The sequence below is a fragment of the Poecilia reticulata genome, chromosome 17, assembly GCF_904066995.2.
Source record: "Poecilia reticulata chromosome 17, P_reticulata-male-v2, whole genome shotgun sequence".
Classification (NCBI taxonomy): domain Eukaryota; kingdom Metazoa; phylum Chordata; class Actinopteri; order Cyprinodontiformes; family Poeciliidae; genus Poecilia; species Poecilia reticulata.
In genome coordinates this window covers 17,131,475-17,159,387 of record NC_088846.1, presented here as the reverse complement: position 1 = coordinate 17,159,387, position 27,913 = coordinate 17,131,475, and the positions used below count along the sequence as shown (strand labels likewise).

General features: G+C 39.2%; 1 protein-coding gene across 1 annotated transcript in view; it reads right to left on the bottom strand.

Moving 5' to 3' along the window:
• The window catches only part of phlpp1 (PH domain and leucine rich repeat protein phosphatase 1), a 50,855-nt gene that overhangs the window by 4,783 nt on the left and 18,159 nt on the right, over positions 1 to 27,913 (bottom strand). Inside the window, exons 2-13 of the mRNA XM_008434046.3 lie at positions 15,785 to 15,981; positions 14,793 to 14,918; positions 13,198 to 13,346; positions 6,657 to 6,803; positions 4,956 to 5,183; positions 4,243 to 4,445; positions 3,856 to 3,916; positions 2,694 to 2,789; positions 1,899 to 2,054; positions 1,051 to 1,251; positions 337 to 499; positions 112 to 242 (exon numbers count right to left, since the gene is read on the bottom strand). Coding sequence (XP_008432268.1) covers positions 112 to 242; positions 337 to 499; positions 1,051 to 1,251; positions 1,899 to 2,054; positions 2,694 to 2,789; positions 3,856 to 3,916; positions 4,243 to 4,445; positions 4,956 to 5,183; positions 6,657 to 6,803; positions 13,198 to 13,346; positions 14,793 to 14,918; positions 15,785 to 15,981 — 1,858 coding nt within the window. The remainder of the gene's footprint in view (positions 1 to 111; positions 243 to 336; positions 500 to 1,050; positions 1,252 to 1,898; positions 2,055 to 2,693; positions 2,790 to 3,855; positions 3,917 to 4,242; positions 4,446 to 4,955; positions 5,184 to 6,656; positions 6,804 to 13,197; positions 13,347 to 14,792; positions 14,919 to 15,784; positions 15,982 to 27,913) is intronic.

The window sequence follows — 27,913 nt, the reverse complement described above, 5'->3', positions numbered from 1 at the left end:
GAACATAAAGGAAAACTAAATAATATATTGCGAGGAAAAACAGAAGTAAATTGAGAAAGAGCTTCTGGTGGAAAATAAAAAAAAAGATGTGCTCAGATGAAGTTGGCGTACTTAAGCTGCTCGAGGGTTTTATGGTCCAGGTTGAGGCGGGGGTTGCCAGTGAGGTCCAGCTCCTGAAGTTTTGGAGGCAGATTCTCTGGGAGAGTGATCTCACTCAGCTCATTACAGCTCAGGTCCACACACTGAAAAAAACAACAACAGAATGGTGCAGATGGAGGCTCTGAGCTGCCAAAACCACAGAGACTTCAAAAAGTCGAGCTGCTGCTGAAGCCTTACCTTCATCTCCATCAGCTGCATGACCTCAGGGAAGACCTCGATGGAGTTGGAGTGGGCAATAAGCGTGTGCATCCGTCTACAGTTCATGATGGTGGTGGGAACAGTCTTCAGCATGTTTCCACTCAGGTCCACCTCCTCCAGTTCCTCCAACTTGGCCATTTTACTGGAGGGTAAAGAAGGAAACAGATGAGCTGAAGCATGAGCTAATTTAAAGAACAGATGAGGTCAGCTGTCGTAATGTGATCTTTTTCTTGCATGTGTGTGCCGACTGTGCTACAAACACAAACATTCAGTCAAATGTCATATCTCATCAGAAGTACGTACATAGTTTTGTCTAAATTATCCTCCCTGTACGTTTCCAGTCTTGGAAAATGCTAAAATTGAATTTTATACTTTTCAGGACCACATGCAAACACTGTTAGCAAACACTGTTAGATGGTGATGCAGATGCAGGTAAAGCAAAAATGTATCCTAAACTTATTTAGGAATTATAAATTTTTAATTTATGAATAAAAAAAAAACCCACAGAACATTTATAATCATCTTTATAATACATGTTCAGATTTCTTCCATAAATTTCTTGAAAAACTGAAATAGTTCATTTTTACTGACTGATGATGACGTTCCTTCAAAATAAAAAAAAAGTATTAAAAGGACAAAATAAATATTTAAATTATTCCAGGAGGGGGAAATTACTGTGAAGGAACTCTTTACCTGGCTGGGAAGGTTTGGAGGTGGTTGTATGCCATGTGCAAAACCCGCAGGTGTGTATGACCTGTGAGCATCGGCACACACTTGTCCGTCAGCCAGTTATTGGTCAGGTAGAGCTCCTGCAGGATGCTGTGGCTTTCCTCTGACAGACTGGAGGGTGGCAGGTGTTCCAGCTTGTTGGCTGATGCATTTACGCATCGTAAACTAAACCCAAAACACATGAGAAGTGCTCAGTTATTTTCATGGCATTTAAGGGACAAAAAAACCCCAAAGATGAATATCTGAACTGGGAAACACATGGGGTTCAGGAATATTTTGAGATAATGAAAACTCAAAGGGCTGAGGGAGACTAGAATAACCAGATTATTCATTGACTATAGTTTTTGGTCAGGTTGTTAAAATATGATGCAGTCTCATTGATGTAATCTAGATTGATTATCAGTACGCTCGCTGATAACCAAGCGTTTTCCCATGTCAGCCGATCAGCCGATTCTTGTTCCTCTAGTAACCAAAACAAACATAAAAAATGTTTTTTTTTTTTTTTTCTTCAGTTGGCTTTTAACAAGTTTGCATTTGTATAAACTTTCAGTGGAAAACCCTAAACATTATAAAAAATAAAAAAAAAACACACCAATGAGTACCTTTGTTAAAATACTCATTTTCCTCTCCGGCTATTTTTAGATTTAATCTCTCTTTGTAATGTTTTCTTCAGTTAGTTTTGTCTTTGATCCTTGTACACCTGACGTTTCCGTTCCCTCAAGCTCCTCTTTGACTTAAGGACGCATAATTGTAAAAACAAAACAAAACAAAAAAAAGAAAACCAGTCACTTTCAGCCAATTCTTAAAGCTACCTGTTGGATTTGAGGAACAGGTTGCAGGGAAGCTCCACCAGTTGATTATGCTGAACATCCAAAACCTCCAGCAGAGGGCGCTCCACTCTTTCAGGCAGCTTCTGCAGCTGGTTATGTCCTGCACTCAGCTTCCTTAGACTGTTACTGCAGAACAACCTGCAGCATGAGAAATATCCAGAGAGCTGGGTCAGCACTGACATGTGATGGAGAAGCAATTTCAACAGACACATAGATGATTGAGATGGATTGATAGCTGGGATTCTGTAGGGCGGGCAGACAAGCAGATATAGATAAATTGAGGTAGACAGCAGTTATTGAAGAGAGAGTAAAAAGGGAAAGTGAAGGACAAAGCTGGATGTGCGGATGAGGAAGGAAGAAAATTTGAGAGTAGCAGCGCCTCTGGTGGCTCCTGTAACTGAAATTCATCATCCTGACACTTATTGGGTAAAAAAATAAATGTCCAGACAAAACGGAGACCAGCGGTAGAGAGAGAAAGAGAAAGAGAGAGAGAGAGAGAGAGAAAGGGGAGGGGGCGGGGGGGGGGACAGGAGAGAAACCAAGAGAGCAAGGTTGATGCAAAGCATGGCAAAGAGTAAAAGGTGCATCTGAACTAACCTTCTAAAAATGCTACATAAAGAGAAGCAGCCGGTTCAAAAAGCATCTAGAGGTTAGCGGCTATCAGTGTGATTTATGAGGCTCTATGGGGGATAGATACATCACTTGACAAAGGGCAGAGAGAATAACGCAGCCTTACTCCACATTTACAGGCATGTTTGCGGCGAGAGGGAGACTCACCTCGCCGGGAGCTCGGTGATGAGGTTGTGGCTCACGTCCAGGACTTCCAGTTTCTTTGCTTCACACAGCCAGTCTGGCAAGGACTCCATGTGGTTCCTGGTGGAGAACAAGGGGTGATGATGATGATGAATGATGTGCCGTTTTCAAACTGTGTTACTTAAATGGAATATAAGTTAGAGTGAAAAAATGTCCTTTTTCTGCATTATGTAGCACTTTAGATTTAGGTAAATGGAGTCCTGGCAGTGCTTCTGCCTTACATTCAGATGCTTCTTCTTCATTATGTGACTCTCTGAAGGCCACTTGGTTTTGTCAAATTTTAAAATACATTATAAATCAAACATAGTCTCAATGTTGAGCTTTGTCAAATGTCAATGCCAAAACACTGAAATAAAAGTTTCCATCATTGTAAAAGAGTAAAACAATTCACTACTGGGTTAGGGCTAGCAGTTTTTTTTTTTTTTACAATGTCCATTTAGATTCTTCTTCAATAATCTTAATTCTCGTGCAGTTATATGATCTTAAAAGCATGACCACTCATCATCTCTCATCTCTTCATCGTGGCAATAATTTACAAGTACAAAACGAAGTGTGTCCTTAAAGTTAATGTGTTGAAAGCAGGGGGAAAAATAGGCCAAACATAAAGAGTTCAGGAAGCTAGACAACATCCAGAGTGTAATGGCTAGCCAAGCTAGCGTAGCTCAAAATGCTAAAGAAGTCGATGCTGTTTCAGAGAGCAAGGTGGTGGAAATGCTATTCTCTGATGGCTGTGGGCTTTTTCAGCTGGATAATGCCACGAAGCAAAATGGGATCTCAATTCAATCAAGTAAGATCCATGTAGGCCCCACGTCAAAGGACTTAAAGGATCTGCTGCTAACATTTCGGTGCCAGATACCACAGAACACCTTCAGCTGTCTACTGGAGTCTGGGCAGCCATAAGCCATAAGGCTGAGTGTTTTCATGCATAAGCAAATGGTACATAAGAGATCTAATTGTTACTTATGATTAGCTTGATTTTTTCTTACTTGTTTTTGGATGGGTCAGGCAATTATGAATATATAGTGGATGTACGGTAATCCAATAGATTCAGAATTCATCAGTTATTTTACTATTTTATTACAGTTCCTTTTTTTTTTACAAAACACAAATACTTTTTTTTACTCACCTCGAGATATCCATGTAAGTGAGATTGGAGGGCACAGGACTTACATCCAGCTGTCGTAATTCTGTGGGGAGAAATCCAAACACATTAACCTACAGCAAGGACGGCCTAATAAAAAAGCAGGAAGATCTAAAATGGAGGAGAGGGCTGGGGAGAGGGAGCTGCAGGGCGACAATGAGCGAAGGGGAATGATGGAGAGGGACAATTAGAGAGTTTTATTGATGAGAAAAATCGAAAGAATGAGAACAGATGAACGCGAGAGGCACATCTGAGATGACACATCTACGGTGTAAAACACCTACAGAGAAGGGATTCGGGTAAAGCCGAGAAACAAGTGAGGACGTGGTTGAAAAGGAAAAGCTCTACCTACTAATTCAGAGCCACGCTCACCGTTGTTTGAGGCGTAGATGCCTTTGAGCAGGGAACCTTTGACCTTCAGACACGTTATGTGGTTCCTCTCGCAGTGGAGGACCTCTAGCCTGGGGAAGATGGAGGCGTCCAGCTCCGTCAGCCGGTTATCCCGCAGGTCCAGCTGGGTCACGTGCCTAAGCAGGTCCGGCTCGTCTGGCACCATGACGGAGATCTTATTCAGCCTAACAGAGAAGGAAAGGGGTTCATCTTCAGCTGGGCCAGACTGTGAATTGCGTTTGCATATTAGTTGTGGATTTCTGTTGCACAAGTAGAAGGAGATGTTGTTGCCCTCTGCTCAGTAGGAGTGTGATTTACAAAAAGCCGAAGAAGAGTAATGACTGCAGCTGATTTCAAAATTTCTTCAACAAACTTTTAGTGAAGCATTAACTGTGAAATAGTGCAAGTCACTCCAGCTCTGTGTTTCCCGAGACGACAAGACGGGACTTAATGGGTAGGCAAATGATTTCTTCGTTTCGTGCTCTTTAGCCGTCCAGCTCTGTGACGGAATCCGCCTGATGTTTTTGTTTCCATAATTAGTGGGATTAAAGCATGTCAATGTGTATAACAGTGGAGACAGGAATGACTGGAAAATCAAAGTCATGCATTGTTCTGGGATATGAGTTCACCGAGTTCATTCAGAAAATCCCTTCTAAACGTAAAAGCTACAGAGTGAGCCGCCTGCGCTGGTTTACCTTAGATCGATGTGTTTGACATGAAGCAGTCTGAAATTCTGCAGGGTGAGCGTTTCCTGGTTGTTTCCAGCCATGCAAAGCTTCTCCATGGAGGCCAAGCGCTCGAGCACCTGGGGCACGTGGCTGAACTGGTTGAAGGAAAGGCCTAAGTAGCTCAGCCTCTGCAGGGACCCCAGCTCACACGGCAGCTCACTCAAACTGTTTCCGTCCAACAGGAATGTCTGCAAACTGAAAGAGGAACGATCAGGGATTTTGACAAGGACACATCTAACGTCGTCTCAGGATTTTATCAAGCAACATCAGAGCAACATGTAACATGGTATGCCTTTCACATCAGTTTACTTAATGTCCAGTAGATGGCAGCAGCAGAATAGCTACCCTGCTGGTCACTTTAGGAATTTACAGGCATACCAGATCCGTCCTGCAGATTACCTTCTCATCTTCAAAAGTTCATACCCTGCATACCAGCATGTTTGGCTTCAACTGAGGTCTGAATATGAAGGAGTGTTCTGAAATGTAATCCCAGAACTTGCTCACATTTTGTGTTTTTACGACCACAAACTTTAGCTTAGATTAATGGGGTTTTATGTGACAGACCAAGAACAACACCGAGTTGACTAAAATTGAGAGCTTAAAGAGAAACAATGCACGGTTTTCAACTAGAAATGCACCGAGTACGACATGTATTTGTTTTAAGCCTTCCTTAGTCAAAGCGCAGTTGCAAATCTTTTAGGATGTGGCTCTACAAGCTTTGCATATTTGGAGATAAACCTTTACCAAACCTGGTAAAAACAGTATATTCCCAGTTAGACTGAATGAAGTGTCAATTTTCAAATGTTGCCACTGATTCTGGGCAAGTCTAATGTAAGGAAGCATCGTGTTCTTAACTATTTCAGCTCCTGATCTGTTTAGGGCAGTTGTCCTGCTTGCAGGCGGACCTTCACTCAGTTTCAGGTTTTATGCTGCCTCTGATGGATTTTCTTCCTGGAATGTCCTGTAGTTAGTGTCCTCAACAAATAGCATCACCACACCAACTTTCATGGTTAGGATGGTGTCTTAAATAAAAGTACGAGAAATAGGATGATTTCTGAGAATATTCAGAAGTTCTATTGGACTTAAGATGAAAAACAAATGCACACTATATTCCTCTTCATTTTATTTGGGAGAAATTTTGAAAACCATCTATAACATTTAGCAGCTTAAGGAGATTAATAAAACCTGTCAGCAAATGTGTCCAAATCCAACTCATAGCTGATTAAAAAAGATTTTTCATTAAGGTTGACAGACAAAGCAAGCTTATTACCCACTGATCAGGCCATTGTTAAGCTGAGATCATTACAAACAACACAATACAAAAATAATTAAATAAATGCATGAGTAAGGTTACCATTCACCCTTTTAAATCCACACATCTGGCTATGCAAACATTTGACACAGAGACAAACAAAAATGTGGTGCACTATTGCAAAAAGTGTATCTACAGAAACTAATAGCAGATAGAGGAAGGTAAACACCAAAAGGAAACAAAATATAAAATATTTTAAAAATCAAATATTGGGAAGTATATTAAGCCCCTGACATCGCCAAAGATTTACATCTTTAATATATATTACTTTTGCTTTTTGACACTGGTTATATATATATATATATATAAAAAGTTTTCTTTCCATCGCTTCTGTGTAAATTGCTTCTTTTGCTTACTTGCTCATGGCCCCCACAGAGCTGGGGACAGAGTCCATGTAGTTACAGCTGAGGTTGACCTCTGTCAGGGTGGGGATGTCACAAATGGCCAACGGGAACTGACCGAGGTGGTTGTTGGAGAGGTTGAGGCTGCGGAGACGAGAGAACCTGGAGAAGAAGAGAACGGAGATGGAGAGGGTAAATTGAAAAGCTTGCTTATACGCTGTGAGGATTAATATTGCAACAAAAATATAGCGCATTCATAAATATATTCATGGGGACTGAAGCAAAGTCTAGCTTGCATATATTTAGATAAATTAAAAAAAACAACAAAAAACCCCCCAATGAATTTCAACACCCCCAAAGACAGAGTAGTTTTAAAGATTCACGTTGATTTGTTGAGTAAACAAATGAAGCATGAGTGTGTGTTATTTATTTAAACATCAGAGGCCAGTGGCATTCAGTGTGTCCCCTCATGACATATTAATAACCCTTATAGGACCCAAGCCCTTAGGTAGAAAGGAGACCAAAACTAAAGTGAACTTTGTAGAATGAGTTTTTCTTTATTTATCACACAACTTTTTTTTCCCCACAGCAGCTGCTGCAACCAGCATTTGATCGTGTTTTTTCCCCAAACTCAAGCTAAACACACATTCACACAATATATCATGACAATGATAAGGATGTCAGAGCTATTGATTAGGGTGGCCAAGTAATTCCAGCTGAGGGAGGCTCCTGCTTGAAACTGGTGGAGGTTGTGTTAGAAAACGCCTCTTGATCACTAAATCAGTCTCTGCAAATGGCCGAGTAAAAGACTCATGCCTTCGCCTCAGTCTCTCCGCGTCTCCTCCATTATATCATGTTAGGTCATTCCGACATGTGAGACCAGATCTATTCTTTTTTTAAATCAGGTGACCATTAATCAGACAATTTTCAGCTTGATCAGCAACAGTTACCGACGTTACTCTTACTAATCATTAACATAAGATACTAACCAGATAGTTTAAAACCTGATCTTGGTAGTCACATTGTCTTATTACTGAAAAAATAGCAAAACTGTGTTACAGAGACTGCTCTCTGAGACACAGCATAATGTCGCCTCTGCTCCAGATTTAAATAATTCATCTCGGCTGAGCAAGAAAAAAATATATCTTGAATGTTCATACTTATCCACCTTCATTGCAGTGCTAACGAAGAACTGATTATGTGAGCAACTCGCGTGATAGCATCATTTTGGTTTGTTTTAGCTGCAGTTTTAAAGTACTGGTTAGCATATATGCTTAATTTTATTTCTTTTTTTTTCTGTGTCTGTAACAATAAAACACTTGCTCTTGTGCTCTCAGTAATCGTACACATATACTCTACAACAGTAGTTCCCAAACCTTTTTTCCTGGGGCCCCCCAGTGGTTTCCAAACTATTTCTGGGCCCCCCCTATGGCTTACAAATAGCTGTCTGGTTGAACGATGTGTGTGAGCGAAGGGGGGGGGATTCTTAGAGACTCGCTGTTATATTCAGCCCCGACTCCACATGAACGAGGAGGGTTGGGGGGGTGGGGGGGGATCAACTTTTTGGGGGGCAAAATGAATCGTAGCTGAACATGGACAACACCAGTAGCCTACAAGCTACTTGTTAACAAGCTTAAGGTGATGTATTGATATTAGCTAGCTAGTCATCTTTTAGCTAACTTTACCTGCATCCAACAGCTTTACTCAACAGTCTGTTAGTTTGGGGTAAAAAACTATGAAAAGTTTTTTGCGTTTTGCTGGTTTGCTACCATGATTCTAACACATACCTGCGTAGCTCTGCACAACAGCAACAGGTCTCGGTCGCTGACGCACAGGTGTAAACACATGTCTATGGTCGTAGCGCTCATGTTGCGTTTAAAGGCGGCTCGGAAAAACAGGTTACCACATGTTAACAACGGATTTAACTGCTGATAAAAGTGGCAGAGGACACAGATATGGGAAGTACAGAAGCCCTTACTGTATCAAATTGACAGAGGAATAACAGAGAGTTGGCCATTCTAAAGTAAAAACCCAGCACATACAGCGTTCATGTTTTTTTTTTCATCCAGACCCCCCACCCCCCACCCCTGCAATGGCACGGCGCCCCCCCTAGGGGGCGCGCCCCACAGTTTGGGAACCTCTGCTCTACAAGAACAGAGCAATTTGTTCTTTCGTGTTAGCAAGAACAAGAGCAAAGTTCTGGTCATGTATTTCATGTTGCTAAAAAATGTATGTGCACAAATCTTACAAAGTCCTCAAAGGACCTTTATTCTGCAGCATTTGTACATTATAATTTCCAGACACCACACAGGAATAAAGTTCTGTATGGTTGAAGTGTTAAAAACAAGCTGCAAGAACTCCCAAACTCAGACTCCAAATGTAATTTTGTTCCTCAGTCCTGGGAGAGAGAACAAATTACTCTGTTCCTGCTGAGTTTGTAAAGGTCTGTAGACGGATACTTCTTAAAGAAAAACTTGAATCAGCAGGTCAGCAGGTCGGAGCTTTACATTAACAGAGATTGGAAATCAGCCAAAAAACCCAACTGGTGCATTTCTATTACATTAAAGCAGCCAGAGGAAATGCTCATCTCACCATAATGACCTAAAACGGCAAATTCTCCCCTGATGAAGCGTCAAAACACTTCAAATTTTCAAAATTTATTTTGTCTTAGAATAGGCAAAAAGTTAATTATATCTCATTTTGCCCTCTGTAGTCCACATTTAATACTAACCAAAAATTAAAGAGAAAAAAAAAATCTTCTGACTATCACAAGATTTTTGATAAAACCCTTTGGCATATTTCTGTTACAAAAACATGCAAAGCAATTAAGTTTGCAATTTAGCTCTGAATATCCTACTTCCAGAATAGATAATGCTACAACAACATCACTGGATTATGGATTTGGACGAATAATCTTTAAAAGAGAAAAGCCGACCAAGAATCCAACAACTGATCGCAAAGCAAAAACTTCATCCAAATATGAGCTCAGATGTAAGATCTATGTCTTTGTAAATACATTTAACTCTCCTGTGAAGAAAGCAGTAGAACTGTCATTCAATAACATGTCCTTTATTTGTGCTGTTCTATAATGATAATATCAATTTGCTCGTTTTGCCCCAACATGTGTCATAATCAAATACATGTTTCAAAAAGTTAAGAGATATGAAAATGAGAAGGTAATGTGTTGATTTAGTATTTGCTTCTGGGTCGTAATGGTTGTCTCCTTTTTTGTGCACAAATTCCCAACAGGGAACAACCAATCATTGGACTCTCCCTCCCTAAATGACTTGCACACACAGGAGAGTTTCACACTCAGAAAACATTCAGACATTTGCAGATGTTTCAGATGTGACTGATGGCTAATTGCCCCTACAAGTAGAGGTAATGCTTGACTAAAATGTTCATGACAGTCCACTTGGGAAAGTACCAAAAGGAACCTGATGCTTCTTAGATCTATCACAAAAATCTCACTTAATTACTTGAAGTGCTTTTTTAAAATAATTTTAATAAAACAAATCAACATGTCCTGCCAAAATTGAAAAAGAATGGAATCTGGAAGTATTTTGGTAAGTAATATCCAGATGTGTCATATTGGAGGCCAAATTAGACCAGAAGGGAGAGAGTACTAGAGTACTATTACATTAATAAGCTGGCTTGAAGTAAAAAAATGCTTATAAATGCCATCAAAAAACTGTCAGTTAGTTCATTGTTTCAAAGGTCCAGCCAAGAAGTCCATTTATAGCTTTTTGAGCAGCTGCTGTGTTTTGGGCAAATCTCTGATAAACCCCTGGTATGGTGTGCCAAGCTCTAAAATGGCCAAAAGACAAAGCGGGCATCTAGCTGGTGAAGACTGTGGAGCATTTAGCAGTTGAAAAGCCAGAAATCCTCTGATGAAGAGAAAATATAAGGTGAAGAGAGAATGAATATTTTTGTTAGGTGAACCAAGAATCAATTTAATTTTTTTTTTGTTACAAAGGTTTAGAGGTAGAGTATAAAAGCATAAAATTCAAATTGTTGATTTCTGCCAAGATTTAAAATCCCATTACAGATACTGTCCAATAGCGATAACATAAGAGCGTTTAAAATATTTGTCTAGAATTTCTGCCTCAACTATTTGTATTAGCAGGAGAAAAGATATCACACCACTTTGTAAAAGAGGAATCATCGTACAAAAAAAAAAAAAAGGTTTTAACTTTGTCTTAAACAAAGTGTAATGATTAAGAACTGTTTTGGAGGTTTAGCACCTTACTATTAGTGAATCGCGTAGATGGTATTACTACAACTATAGCCTGCTGTTAACAATTACCCCCAGGATGAAGATCTTTCACAGATTTCTAAATCTTTTATGTTAACATAATGACAGCGAGAGGATAAAAATTCTAAAGGATAAACAGAGCAATGTTGCTGTACTCCTTTTAGCCTTCCAGTTATCTGCACAAGGTTTTGCTCTCTTGGAGCCTGAATGAACCACGAACATATAAAAAAATAGTTTTTATTTGAATAGCTTTTTAAAATCTCTGTTTCCTCTGTCTTTGTTTTTTAAACACCTGAAATTGGCTAATTTTGACTCTTTCTGTTCTAGTGGCATCTACTTTGGTGCATTAACAAAACAAAAAAAAAGATTGGATTTTTGAGTCATATATAAATGATAATAACAGTCCACATCAAAATGCAGACGCAGTACACAATGTAGTACACTTCTCAACCTTGCCTGCTTGATACAGACCTCTCAAGGGAAATGTGGGAACTCAAGTAACTCTGCTGCATGTTTCTGTCAAAATCCCTCTATTTTCAGCTAAACTATTCATCTCTTTCTCATTACTGACCTCATTTTCTGTCATGCTGGGTCAAATGCGGATGAGCCTACTTAGTTTTGGCAAAGCAAAATAGATGCTATCTCCCTTGACCAGCAGGGGAGCTGTGCATCCCGTATTCTGAGTTAAAAACCGGTTTTCCCTCCCATGTCATCCTCCTTTCAACATCAGTCATTATTACCCTGGAGATTAAAAGGGAAATAAAGATGAGTCAAACTAATATTACCATGACAGGGACTCGTAACAATTTGACCCCATTTGTCAGAAAAGCACAACAGCATGTCGGATTAAACACACACTGCCACGCAAACACAGAGTTCTCTAGGGCAACTAAAAATAAAATAAAATTTTAAAAACACAACAAGAAAAAAAACATAAAAATGTCATACTGTATCATGACTTTGCATGCACTGACCCCAAATCTACAGCCTGCAGCCAAATTTACAGGCAAGCGACTTCTCTACTAACACACTCTCCGCTTTGCACACACACATGCAGCACGGAGTTACAGTGACAAGCATAAAAGTGAAGCAGTATATTATATATTATATATGGCTACACACACACACACATGGCCACACATGTAGCATCCAGTGTCTTGCCTGTGGTCTTTAATCTGGGACCATGATAAGCATGCAGCAGATGGTGCCCACAGAGAGAAAGAGTAACACAGGCAAGGCACATTAAAAGCTTCCCTGCAGTCGCTTCTATCCTTCTGGGCTCTTTTGGCCTACACTCCAACAACCCTGGCTGGCTTCATTGGTCCTCTTGTGCCAATGGCTCTTGTCCTAGTCTGGTCAGGTTGATGACTTGCAAGTACGCCGCTAAAACCCAAATCTCTCCAAATCAGACAGCCACGTCCTGCTGTTTTCATTGAAGCCTCGCCGTGAGTGTCTCGTCTCTCATCTTTTCATATCACACGTTTCCTTTAGCACACGGTTTATGCTTCGCTTTCCTAAACCTCACCTTGCCACAAAGTTCATCATCTGAGCCACAACATTCAATTCAAAAACCAATTTGACCTATCAAAACTTTCCCATCAGTTTTTTTTTTTGTTGTACTTTGTCATGTTGCAAACACAAAGTGTATTTTCCGTGATGATGGATGAAGTGCATAATTGTAAAATGGAAAGACAGTAAAACACGGTTTTCAAACTTTGTTTAACAAAAAAAAAAAAAATGTTGCGTCAATCCTTTGTAGAATCACCTTTTCACTGCAATTACAGCTGCAAATGTTTGGAGGCATGTCTCAATGACCTTTTTACATCCAGAGAGAAATCTTGCTGTGGCTCTCTGCAGCAGCTCTGGCACTTCTGTGGGCCTCTTGGCTGCTTCTCTGATTTATGCTCTCCTTGGTCAGCCTGTTACTTCAGGCGGACACCTTACCCTATCACATACATCTGCAGGTGTGCCACACACTTTCCAATTTCAGGAGATGTAGTGAACATTCTTAGGAGTGAGTATCATTTTATAATCTTACCCTAGTTTAAACCTCTCCACAAATTTATTGCTGATCCGTCTGCTGTGTTTTTTTTTTTTTTTTTGTAATTATGGTGCTGTCCGCTCACTAATGTTCTCTAACCTCTAAGGCCTTAACAGAATAGCAATTTTTCCACAAAATGTGGAAAAGTTCAAGTGGCATAAATACATAAATGATACTTGCAAAAGAATACATTTCCAGAAATCACCCCCGTGATGTGTAGTCTTAGATGTTTTTCCTGTAGGTAAGTTACAGTATCATACCTTTGCAGTTGCTGAAGGCGATGGTCTGCAGGCAGGAAGTTGTGTTTTAGGTTGAGGTGGGTGAGGTCGTGGCTATAAAAGAGGTTGGGGGGAAGAAGCTCCAGACTGCAGCAGGACAAATCAACCGAGTTGATTCTCTGGGACACCATCTAATAGGAAGTAGGGAGAAGAAAAGTGTAAAAAATGAGTGGGATAAATAAAAACGCAGTTGAACAGTATTATCTCCATCACATGACAACTGTAGTGTATATCACCATCACAGGGGTCAAACATCAGAAAAAAAAGGTTTTGACCTAACATTGAGAACTTTAAAATTGTTTGATCTACCTAAATGTTGAAGAGTAAAGTAGCAGTTTTGTTTCCTTAATTAACAGAGACACCAAAGCACCACATTTAAAAGGCCAGAATAAATGTCTTTCTCATTTTAAGGAGGAAATTCTACAATTTGTGAACTTGAGCCTTTAAGAGTGGAGTTAGCCTGCAGCTCTGTAGTCATCGCTGAAGCACGTGCCATCTTTATCCAAGCGTCTATTCTGAGTGTCCCTTTGGGTGCCGGTGACATGCACGTCCCTGTTAATATTTAGAAAAGAGGTTTTCTGGCTATGTCCTACTTGAGTTCAAATGAGAGACGGGAGAGAGAGAGAGAGAGAGAGAGAGAGACAGTGTGTGTGAGGGCACTTAGAGACAATGGCTTTATCCATCACAGATAGGAGAGTGCCAGTAGTCAGCTATAAGATGTTTTTGAACTGTTAAATGAATTTAATTCTGATTAAGCGATCTACATTTTTCTAATTAAAATGAAAGAAAAAGACTCATTAATATATGCATGAATATTTGGTTACTTTCGCTATTTGACCTTCTCAGATAATAATATTATGTCTCAACCCAGTTGCTGAAATTGTCATTGAATATTTTGAAAAGTAAAAATTATTTTCAACATTCTATTTTTGTTAAAATAATTAAGAAATGTGCTTCAATATCTAGTGGGAGAAGACTGTCATTTCCAATCAAAAAGAAAACTTTTTGTCCACTGAAGAATTTAAATTAGAAAGTTCTAAATGGAATTTTCGTAATTTCAGCAATCTCCTTAGACATTTTCTTTGCATGATGCATGGTAATAGTTTGATCCCTCACATTCACATACAAACAAGCATCTTTTTCATTCCAACATGTGTCTTCCGGCATTGTTGAGAGAAAAAGTTACTCACTACATCAGTTGCGGTTAAATAACTTGATGCCAACTGAAGCATAATCATCCATGCAGTAATCTAATGGGAGTTTTTCACTTTGTTCACTTTGATAAATCCAGGTGGTAACTTTTTTTTTTTTTTTTTGAAAGGCTGTGTACTTTATATTTTCTCAGTTGAGGGTCTCCATTTAATCAGCAAAAACACAAAAATCTCAGTGGATGGGTTTAAAAATATTTGTTTACAACCTTGTCTGCAATTTTATGCCCACTTGGCTGTTCCACAGTGGGATTACGGTGCATGTCAGCTGAACAAATACAAAACGAACCTGACACTTTTGTAGTGCAGAAGAAACATATGCTTTTGTTCGTTTTTTTTCCCCTTCCAACTCCCTCACACACTCCGTACCTTGGCAGCGTGTCTGTGCCAGCGCAGGTGCTCTGTGAAGCTGTCAAAGCTGACATAGTAGGTTTGACTTTGAGGCCCTGCCGAGCTGAAGGCCAAACAGTGATTGTGCTTCTTCACCTCCTCCACCTGTAGTCAAGGTAAATAAAAGAGTGACAACAGGCTTTGAACCACTTTGACCACACACACACAAATATGAGTGATTTGTAAAATAGATGAGAGGAAACAAGGAACAAAACTTAGACAGGGATGACTAATTTGAAATGACTTCCGTTGAAGTAGTAAAATACTGAGCACCTGCAGGGCAGATTAACTCAGCTAGCAGGACAGTTATGAAAATATGCAAAGCACGCAATCGTCTGACAAACACCTGTGCGTGACAGAGGCAACAACAAAAGTAGGTGAAACATCCTTTTTTTTGAAAACGCAGTCACACTGGATCATAGGACAGCCTTTGTGAATGAATAGCTGATTGAGTATGGAGCTTGAATGGAACACCAGCACACACACTCCGAATGTAAACAAATGCGGTCTTGTGTTGTGTGTGAGATGTTTAGAAACAGGGTGTGGCGGTGGTATGGAGTGTTCTTTGTGTCAGGCATAAAAGTAGATAATTATTTTCCTGAAAACCCTTGGATCTTATTTGGCAAGTAGGCATACAAGGCTATAAATGGACAAAGGTGAATTTATTGAGCGCTATTGCACACAAGATTAAAGTGTGCCACGGCTTCAGATTAGAAAGGAACGATACAGTCTAATAAAGCTGAAAACATTCAGACAGAACCAGTGGCTCTCTGATCTTAATTTAATAAAAACACGAACAATATAAATATCAGCTAAACCAAAGAACAAACAGTTACTTAAGGTCACACACTGATCGTCAGGTCATTTCACTGGTGGTACATCATCGTTTTACGATTCGAAGCATAAACCATAAAACACTGAAACAAAATGGATAAGCAGGAAAATGTGTGTCGTGTGTTTGCTTTACATACCTTCCCGCCGATGAGCGGCAGGATGTGCATCTTCCCGATCTGGCTCTCCTTCACAGAGGAGACGATGAGGCAGGTGCCGCATAGAATAACCTGCCGTCTCGTCCAGCGGTTGACCGGCAGCTGGAGCTTCCCTTTCCGGACGTTGTAGGTCCCTGAGAGCTGGACCCGCTCAGAACTCTCAATACTTTGGGGCTTCCCTGAAAAAAAAATAAATAAAAAATGCTTTAATACAAAATACATTGGCAAGTACATAGGTAAATAGGCATGGTAGTGCATTTAAAAGAAAAACCTATGATTATTGACAGTATAAGACATCATTAAAATCATTATTGGCTTTTCTGTTGTTTTTCCAAATCAAATAAGTATTTTTACATACATTTATTTTTTTTACAAATATGGATAGTAAGTAATCTGGATCCACAGTCCCCGACCTATTTATGCTATTGAATATATGACGGACCGTATTCTTGATATGAAAAAAACCAAGAGAGACTTTTTTTACCAAATATATACTCCTATAAGAGGAGCTGGTTAATCCTCTCAAACAAAATGTATCCTGGTTTTCTCCACCTTACCATGATAAGTCCTCACTTTATGAACTTAAGCTGGAGACTTTGGTATCACCATTCTTGGGTTAATATGATGCTATGCTCTAATGTCCAAGTTTAGCATTCCAAATATCACTTATCTTTTTCAGCTTTTGGCTAAGTTCTCAGAAGAAAACTTGCAGTTTTCAATTCATAATGTTTTTTTTTTAAGTAGTTAAAATTGTAAAAGTAGTGAAAATGACTGTATATGTGACTTTTATTTATACAAACAACCAGTGCATGGAATCATATGTGTGAGTCCGGACATCTGCTAACTGTCATTTGAGCATTAGCTGTCAATAGTAGAAGGCTAACCTGTTACTCTCAGATGTTTTCTGACTAGGGCTAATACGTAACCAAACTGTAACAAAACTGACTTCAGCAACATTTTGAAAAAGTATTGCCTATCTTTAGTGTATCTTAAATATCATCTATGCAGAGCCAAAGGTGACAACAAGCTTTATTACCACACAACAGAGCAAACCAGTGGAACAGCAAACGATCCATCACATTCAACATAAATGTTAGGGTTGGATGGCCTACTTTTGCATACAGAATATAACAGTGCTGATTTACATTCAGTGAGGCACATCTTACATTATTATTGATGCAGATAACAGCTGTGTGTCTCCTTAATTAGGCTTTTAGAAATTCTGAGGTCCCTCAGTTTTATCCATTTGTCTGTCTTTTTATTTTATTTTTTTACCCGGTTCAGTCTTGCCACCGCAACCCTGCCAAACCTGACTTTCAGACTGCTTATCAGGCGTTCTGTCAGCTGAGGCTGTGTTATCACCCTGTCTAAACACCCAACTGCTTTCTGTCTACCTCCACCTCCACATAAACTTCCCCAGGCTGGCACGCACTGTCCTCCCTCCTCCCCTGCATCAGTTTTTCCCTCCTAGATCTGCCTCCCTTGCCTGGCTTTCAATTTCTCCATTCCATCTATAGACTGTGTTTTGTGCTTGCTGGATCTCTAACCACATTGTTTTTTTTTTGTATTCAGTCAACTATCTCAATGTTGATGATGTTTACCTCCAAGATGGTGTCCAAAGAGGTTCATAGAAAATAATTTTAGTCCTTTTTACAGTAGACTAGCTCATCGCTGGCACACGTTTCCATTGACACTAAATACAGAGTCACTAGGGTGAGCAAGTGTGAACTTGCACATAGTCTTGTTGCTGTAAATAATTCAGGTCTTTCACATGCCAACTGAGGGCTACTGTAGTGCAGTAAGGTATTTCTATACGGTGGTAGGCCAACACAAGCTGATCAAACCTGAACCTTTTGGATGACATGACTTTTTTTCCAGAACATTCACATCAATAACAGACAGCAAGAAAGAACTGATCTATTTTTTGTTGTAGATATTAATCTTTTGTTCACAGCAGAATCACTAATTTTGAAGACGATACTCGACAAAATGCTGAGCATGTGATATAAAAGCTAAGCATACATACTTAATTGCAAGTGTCAGCAATTTTTTTGGTTTGCTAGAACATTTTGAGAGCATATAGAATAACTCGAGATACAAAAAAAGAATCAATGAAAAATATTAAGTATCTCATGGACAAGCTGCAGATTATGAATTAACAACATACAAAATGTCATATTTTTGCAAATGTTTACATCACATAACCCTGCAATCTTCCATTAGTGGACAACGTAGCAACAAATTAGTTGACGTAGCAATATTATCAACAATAAAAACATCATAAAACACACCTCTACGGGGTAACGTCCCATGTCTTGGCATCAAGACTGAACACTTTTCCAGCAACTGAAAGCCAGCAATAATAAATTGAAGTTAATTGCTAATGAATATGTATGAGACGTAATGATGTAAACAAGATCTTTAATTCTAATGTGGCACAAAAAAAAAAAAAAAAAAAAAACAGTGCCCCATTATTGGCTATTTCCCTTCAATATCTTCAGTAAAAACAAGATTTGCTTGAGTCCTAATTCCCTTGATTTCTACTGTTGCTCTCCAAATTCATTTACTTGCACTTCTAAACCAAGTGGGGTGTGAAAGCAGAGAACAAAACTGCAGGTTTTTATCGCTCTTTGAGGAAACTTTATTATCACCACCCACTCCAGGTAAAAGCTGTAAAACGACTGGATGTTTGTGTTGCTATCATAATGTGTACACAAAGGCAGAGGTGTTGGCTGATGATTTTTCTTAAGCGTCCTTTTTTCAAATTTAAGACCATAATTGTGAAAATAAGGAAGAAAAAAACAGCTGAATAATATAAGTAAAGCAAAGTTCCAATTTAAGTTCTACTAGAAAATGTTTTGATTAAATCAGCAAACTAAAGTTGTGAAAAATGAAAAAAAGGTTTGAGGGAGTTGTCTATAGTAACCGTTTTCCCACTGTTAATTTTTAACAGTAATTTTTAATTTAACTTTAGTAGTAGTGTATTATATGCAAATGTTGTTGAATAATATATTATACTAATATTTAAGGATTCTTACATCAGGGAAATTTTTTTTTTATTCAAAGCTAAACAATGTTCACCAATTTAAAACACTGTTTTACACTACACAGACAAAAAATATTTACTTTTATTACTAGAAAAAATGCCCTTAGACTAAATCCCAGTTTTGTCTTAGAAAAAAGATGATTGATAAATAATACTGAACTTTTTTTTAATCAACAGAATGATTACTGGTATTTATAGGGTTCATTCTCCTCTTATCCAATCTGTATTCCCTAATTTTTACTTTCTTAAATGGCACCCATACCATTGTGTTACTTTTTTTTCTTGAGTGTTTTTCATCAGTGTTTGAGAAATTATGAACATTTTTTGAGGAAATTATGTATTCATTTACAAAGATCTTTTAAACCATCCTATTTCCAATAACTGTGGTTGTGACCCAATTTTGGGCCAGTTGACATTTATGAAATATAATAGATCATGACCAGCTATTAGGTAAGAAAACCTTAAATTGACCTCCAGCATCTTTATGTCATTTGTTGGAATCAAATAAGGCTACTTCTTTCCAGCCCACAACAATCAAACGATAGAATTTTACTCTAAATTATCCCCCAGGTGGGTAAGAATTGATACGCAACTAGTATAAAATGTTCAGTGGAAGACGGCTGCAAAAAGTATAAAAGAAATGAAGGGGCAAAAAAACTGCAATTGTTCAAAAAAACGCAACATATAACATTTAGAAGAAGCCTTCTTCGCATGAAAACGATTTTTTGAAAGCTTTTAATCCCTTCAATGTATAACAAGTTGTATATAAAATGTCACAAAAGTCTATGAGACAAAACAGGGTTAATGGAACAGGTCATCCCCCCTTCCAACTTTCTGGCTGGCAGAGGTTACCAGCAGGAGAATATTTGCATGGCTGATCTAAGGAAGAGAGAATGTGTTGCGTTAAGCAAATTATTCACAAGCTTTTAGCTGCCGTATGTCACATGGGCATATTCCTACTATTTTTAGGCTTTTGTTGGAGCATGCTCACTCCCACACATGCGTATGCACAAAAGACAGACACACACCCCCTACGCCTCTTCAAATACCTCTGCATGTGACCACACATTCAGACACGGCTACATTTGCAGCTTACAACTATCTGACTTGGACGTGTGGGATGTTAGAGGATACACTTTTAACAGTCGGACCGTGGGAACGCACCCTGGAGGAAACAGCGGCATAGGTGGGAATCCCAAGTGAGCATCCTGTGCACAGGGGAGGGCAGGAGAACAGCAGGATGACCCTGCGACACGGGGCAGGAAATTATAACGGGCATTTGCCATGTCCAAAATACATGAACTACAGACGCACCTATGCTGGAAATTTTTTGAGAGCCGATGATGTTAGTCATTAAGGTCAGTCATCCCATAATCTATGGGGAATGGATAAGGAGTGAAAGTAAAAATAGTCGGGGCCTGCAAGGTGGGTGTGCTCGTGCGCAGAAGTCAATCTATTCCCAGACTTACACTATGAAGGAGCAGGAGTACAGTGTGTGTTCGTGTGTAAGAAACTAAAGATAGTTTCCTTCCTTTCCCCCAGGCAGAGGAAGTGACGGTTTCCCTTCCACACCGGGATCCAATAACGTGTGTTCACCCCTGCTGCTTAAATACAAACCACACACACATACAGACCAAACTTCCTCCTTTGAATATGTTGTGCAGCATAAACATCTTATTAATTATAAACAGTAAGTTCTCAGCTCACAATTGTAAAAAAAAAAAAAAAAAAAAAAAAAAGAAAATGTTACTGTTGCTATGGTAATTCTAGATTTATTTTACATGATCAATAATTAAAAACGGCTCACATGAACTGAATAACTTGATGTTTAGAGTGCATGTGCTACAACAAAATATATTGTTTCTAAATAACACAAGTCATAGAAGATCAAACATCTGAAAGAAAATGTTAAAACCTCACTTCGACATTTGACTGGAAAGTTAACCAATAGTGACATGGTTGTAATCGGATTACTAAATTATATCCCACATGGCATGCAAACACTAGCATTACTTCAAAACTGGTGCCTTTTTTTTTTTTGTTTAATTCAAGTGTGTTGAACCAGAGATGCATCTATAAGCTACAGGACTGGAGTTTGACACCTGGTATTTAGGTCATTCATTCATTCATTTAGAATGGCCCAGTCAAAGTCCAAAGATTAAGCTATTAAAACATGGTAAGATTTTCTATATCAAATTTCCAAATATTGATTAATTCACAATAGCCTAGTGGCACATGGCTTTGCAGGTAAAAACACAAGCATCCACATGTGCAGCGACCTCTAATCTGTATTTTAAAATATAATATGAAAAACAAAATCTTTTAGAATAATATGTATCATATAATCAATTAATAATAAACAACAGTCGGAACTAGTGATGTCTCATTTTCCCACATGAGACATCCAAAATGACACCCAAGACTGCTTCATTTATCTTTCATCTAGCAGTTCAACACTTCACTACTCTAGAGTCTATATGCAATGAGAAGAATATACCCCGGATTAATCACTGTGCCCTGCTAAATGCAACCTGACATTAGCACACCTCCGTTTCAGGACTGGGCACGCCATACCGTAGGGCATCTATGACCCACATAAGTCACAACAGAGCATCAACCGACATATATGCAACAGTGACGTGCAGGATAGAAAGCCTCACTTCTAATCTGCAGCAACCGTTTGATGGAAGGCAAAGTATAAAAAACAATCTTATCAGACTCTAGGTGTGGTGCTGTTGGAGGGTAATAAATGGATTAAAGGAAGAAAGAATAACAAGATAAGTGTTAAACTTAGGAAGGGGGACGGTTAGCTCTGGGATACAACTGCCTCATTTTTCTGGTTCAAAGGACGACCAGGCGTGCTCATGCAACATCAAAATGCATTTGCTTAAAAACGTGGGGTTTTTATGCAAGAAAAGAACGTGCTTCCTGGACTATGCCGTTCCTTTATTTACTTCTCCACCGCTCCTCTTGTACTATGCTTGATTTGAGGTGATTACACAGATTCAAAGTGACAGACCGTGCAAGGCCAGCTGCCTGGCAGGGGCTGACGAGCCTCGCAAGAAGGTGGCAAAGGCCATCATGGGTGACAGGTCACTCACTGCACTCAGCTAAAGTGCTCCACAGTTTTCCCTCTCGCATTACATTTTACCTCTTTGTGCACATTTTAGGAAGACGCATGCCTTCAACTGAACATGTGAAGCACTGAAACAAAAAAAAAAAAACTTTTTAAGAAACCCTGTTTAAAAAAATCTAACTTTCTGAAATTAGAGATCCCAATTAGTAGGTGCTTAATCCTACAACCCTCTTTAGAAATTCACAGATGTTCTCACACAAACAGGTCAATACGGCAAGAGGGGGCCGACTCTCCCTCGGGGACTGGCGATGTGCTGATGTGTGAAATGTATCAAGCTGTACTTTGCCTAAGAGTGATAAGAAGATGGGGAACATTTGCATGGGAAATTAGTGAAATGTTCCTACATTATCGCAGTGTGACGCCACATTTGCACAGCCTCATCTCGAGTTATCCGTTTTCCTGAATCGAGTTGTGCTCGGCATAAATATGCTCGGCTGCAGGGTTGCCTCAACGATTGGAAAATGCCAGGCTGAAGTTGTAATATTTTGACTGCCAGGGAGGGAGAATTAAACAAAAATGTCCAGCAGTCAAAACACTACTCAAGGACACGCTGAGGTGTGTTTAGGTAGCTTCATTTCGTCCCCCACAAAAAGGTTGAGGAAAAGATGGCGACTTGCTTACTTCATTTGAGACTGACAGTGAGTTTCTAAACCACTTTCAGTCCAGTACCATAGCGATGTCGTAGCTCAGCATTAGCTTTAGATTGTGTTGCGTGATAAATGGAAAATGTTATCATGCTGAGATGGTGAACCACATTACAAGCGCACATTATGGCAATTTATAAGCCCAACCATTTATTTTCAGTATCTGCTAAAATAGATTTTCTAGCTGTCAGGTCATGCGTCACAAAGCAGCAAAATGCTGATCGTCCTCTTGACATTTTAGGTTCTAGCAGTTTAGGCTGATAAGAGTAATAAAACTGCTATTACTTGATTACTTGAGTATAAATGCAAAGGTTTCCTATACATTTTTTTCATTTTAAAAATATATATTTTGTTGACTTTTTATGCAAAATGAATAACCTTCTGGACATGTTTATGTTTTCTGTGGAAGATATCAATTTCCAATTTTATTGCCAATTCAGATTTTGATTATTGATTTCCTTTGTTTTCCAAAGCCCTATATCCCATCAAAGTAAAAAAAAAAAAAAAAAGGCAGTTGCAGCTTTTTATTTTGCCGACAACCCTGCACAAACACATTCAAAACTGAATCAAAGTACAAACTGTTGGTTCATTTATAGACCACAAGCAGAGGAAGTTCTAAAACCGATTGGTGACGTTTCTTTTCCAAACCACAGTATTGCACCTTAAGAGTGTTTACACAAAATTGCATCATACACAGATAATACAATTCCACAAGGTGGACAATTTATCTTGGAAGACTGAATCAGATCACAACTAAAGATGTAAATTAAACAGCTTTAAACTGCTTGTTTGATGAACATGCACATACGCTTACTTGTGTTGTATCGTGCTTACATTATCTCTGCTAAATACCTTTTTAACAATAAGTAATTAGAAAACAATTGATAAAGAGTCTGTGTGAGAGTACTTATTTATCAAGAGAGCACTGAAGAGTCCTTTGAACCCCTCAAGGAAAAGCTGAGCGACACTCGGTGCTCTTTATACAGATGTCTGTTGTGAAACAGAGTATCCTTCAGCTTTACGAGCTCTGCCAGGGTGATACCCCCCACCACTTCCTCAAACATTAATGATTGTGGCCAATGAAACAAGAGACTGAGCAAATTTATGTGTTTGCGTGTGACCATGAGTCCAAGAGACATCAATCGTTTCCACCAGAGGAGGAGGAGGCAGGCAGTTAATAGTTTGATGAATGATTAAATTTGCTCATCTCTTTCAATCCTGTAACTGCGAAGGATGCCATCACACAGGGTGGACACGTGCGCGTAGATACTGTACAAAAGAAATCCTCTGTCCAGTGACACAAATCCTGGATCCAAATGAGGTCACAGTCTGCAGCATCTTCCCCATCGCACCATTATTACCCTCTGGCCCAGGGGAGAAGAAACTACACAGCTCTCTGCTTTTAAAAGGCATTGTGCAGCTTTGTTTTTCAGGTCATCACAGTACCACTTGCAAACAGAGGAGGCAGTGTGGGGAGAACTTAGAACAGGAGGAAGGATGTTGTCTCCGGTGCCATAAAGCCAGGGTTCCTACAGATCCTTTACATTGAAATTTTACCCCGTCTCACATTCAAATTTGCAGTATCCTAAGTGATGTTTAGCACCTTTTTAAAGCAAAAAGAAAGTTCAGAATGAATTCATTGCTAATATTTCTACAGCTTTCAAACTTCAAATATGAAATCTAGTAAACCTAAATACGGATGAGAGCAAGGGCAGGAAGATACTAAAGAACGGACATGTATTTACAATAGAGTAAAATATCTAACTTTTAATACCTCCTCATGTCAACCTGATGCAAATCTGTTGCTTGTCAGCAGAAGCAAATGCAAACGATGTACAGTATGCAGCCAGATCTTATGTCAGTATGAATGAGGAACTATAAACTTCCACAACGGGCTAGTGAATCACATTTTTCAGCTATGAATTATTTTGTTAAAGATAAAAAAAACAAAAAACAAATGACTGGATTCTTTTGCAGCAGCACAAAAACTGCTACAATATATGAACATGATTCATCACCAGGTTGATGAAACAAAAAAAATACAAAAATCAAACTGAAACCTCCTACACAGGCCAGAAGTATTAATGCTTTAGAAGGAAATCATGGGCCCTGGTAAAGGTGTGTGAAAACGGATAGATTTCCCTTAAGATTGCCTGTCCGCTGACGTACATGGATGTGTGTTCCCCTCTCTCCTGCCTTCGCTCCACATCTCCATTCCTGCCTCCGTTATGTAACGAGTGTGTTGTTATGAAACTCTGCACTGGAAAACACAGGCCCACTGATCAGCTACCTCAAAGCTCACACAGACACACTGGAGCTCCAGGGATCGTTTTATAGCCGTTTGTGTGTGTGAGACAGAGAGAGAGAGAGAGGGAAAAAAAAAGAGTGAATGCAAATGCTTCATACAATCTGTTTGTATGAGACTTTGCTACAAATTAATTGAATGCATAGGCGTGAATCTAATTATGATTGCAGGGGTTGATAAACTGCAGAGGGGTCCTGAGCGAATAAGCAAGTATGTTTGCAGAAATGTGGTAAAATAAAATAAAAAAATTAAAAACAAGATAGCAGCAAAGAAAGAGAGACATTTCCATAGCAACACGTTGTACTGACAGAATACGTACTCTGAGTACTGTAGGTTAGTTTATAAGAAAGCAATTTATTCTCATAATAATGTATAGTAATGTATGTCTGGAGTGTTGCCTTGATTCCTTCATGCATGTTTGAGAAATCTTTTAGTATTCTATGGCAACCATTCAGCTGTGCAAAATGCCTGGGTGGACCAAGCACCGCCTTCAAGGCGTAGCTCCTCCTCATAGCTGCAGTTTCCAAGCTGCCGAGCTTCCACCTCACAGAGGACCCCGCAACTCACCCCATCAGCTCTTTCAGACTAGCCAGTAGCAATTAGCAAACACCAGGTGTAGCTGTATGTTGAGCTCATTGTACGAGCTACTTCTCGGTGCAATGCTGGTTAAAATTTTGCTAAAGGGTTAGTAGAAGAGCGCTGTTGAGAAGAATTCCTTAAGGCGGAGTTTCAGAAAGAGCAGGAGTTTTCGATTTCAAGGCAATAAATTACAAAGCAAAAAATGTTTTAAATATATACAGCATTTTCATAACAACTGAAGCTAACATAGTTACTTGATTGTGCTATAAAGTGGCATTATGTTACTGGAAAATACATAATACTGTCCCTTTAACTTTATAGGGAGCATTACTGCAATAATCAATCTTATAATATTTTAGCAGCATTAAAGTTAATTGTCGCTGTCCTGCTTTCACTATGAGCAGCTTAACCACAAAATCCAGCTTTAAATTTTCAAGTAAACACAGTAATGTAGATCAATGGTCATTTTACTGAAGGTTATCATTCTGTGAGAATCTCATACCCAAGCCTAGTAATTATTTAAACATTAATCTTATTTTAACCTGTATATGACCCATGTGTTTACACAAAATACAAGCTGATTACTGTGACAAAAAGCTTAGAAAATATTACAGTAACCTCTACTGATTAAAGTGTAAAGAAAGTTGACATCTGAAAAAAAACAACACCTACCATTACCAAATAATCTCACCTACTTTAATGAACTGAAATCAAACCAGTCGGGATGATCTGTAATGCTTCTTCTGGGGTGTGCACCAGATGTTTTGTCAGGCACCTTCTGTGACAGATAAGCATCTCATCATGGCAAACCTGATTTTGTAATCTGACATGCCGAAAACCAAAGTAAATAACCTGGTGTATTGTCAATAGAAAAGGCAAGGACCCGGTGGAGCTAATTTAACAGTCATCTATTTTTTTCTTTGATTTTTAATCAGCTCAGAAAAACCATTGAAGACACTGTCACTTGCATTTAGTGTCTGCACATCCTGCCACAGAATGAAGACCAGGATGATTTTCCACTAAATCGTGTCATCCTTTCTATGCTAAAACGCACAATAAGCTCGTTCAGCAGCTCAAAAGATAGAAGCTACTGTATGGAGAAAAATAAAAGATATTAGCAGGTCATGAACATGAGAAAATAGGAAATTGCACATTCACACACAAGTTGAACTAAGCCCGCACATGTGTGAACCGAGTTACTGTTGTCCGCTACTAAACTGGCGGGAGACCCACAGTTCTAGTTATCTAATGAATCTGTTTTACTTCCTTTCTCTCTTTCTATCTTTCTTCAAAACAGACAAGACACAGCTAAAGATTTACCGCCTATATGTGCTCATGTTTCGATATTGCAAGGGGAAGTAAAAGGTTTCAGTAGCAGTAGATTTCTGATTTGTTGTCCATATCTTTTTCCATAACTATTTGTTTGTATTTAAAACATGACACTATAGTATCTGTTTGTGTACTTCATGCTTTATTTTAAGCTCCCTTTTGAGCCCAAATCCTATAAAGTAAAAATAGATTAGTTCTTTTAATACTTTTACTGCGCAATCTCTACAAGCTCTACTGAAATGTATATATACACATGCAACAGCTTCAGAGATTAGATTTAGAAAAAAAAGAAAATTATCACATCTTCTCAGGAAAACAAAAAAGAGAGGGAAAGAAGCAACAAAATTATTTTCTTGAAAACAGAACATTTATGTCATGCAATGCATTATCTTCTTTATATTCTCTGGTTTTCTTTTTGCCCCCGATGGGCCCACCCAGCCCCTCCCACGGCCTCCACACTCCAGCACGCTCTGCAGTTGTCCTCGGCACAGTCTGTGCCATCATGCTCAAGGATACTCCGCTGACAGCTACGGGTCACTGCAGTCCAGGCACAGGGTGGCACACACTCATGAATGATGCAGCGCTCGCCTTTATTTTAACAGCCCTCTCACTAACACTTAAGGACACATTATCAGGCTTACAAACAGGCGGGCATTGGCAATGACGAGACAGCAAAGGCAGGACGTGGCGTGCAATGCAGACGAATCAGAAGTGAATCCAAAAGACAGCAAACACAATGTGTCAGTGCTGAGAGAGCCTCAGCCTGTGGGGAGATTCTAAACAAACTCGGATCTGTGGCACACATCTGCACTGTTCACACTTTATGTTGAGGAAGTTGTATCACTGCAGGATACCATATGGGGTCAGACTGCTGGGAGAGCAGATGGAAAACACAAATTGCAAAGAGCATCCTGCACACCTTTCCATTGTTTCGCACGATTCCAGTGTAATCAGCGAATGAATCCAAATCAAGTAATCAAAGGAAGTTTTTGCTTTCAGAGACAATGCTTAAACTATGTACAAAAAAGTTCCACTACAGGTATTTAATGACTTATAAAATAACTTTAGAGAT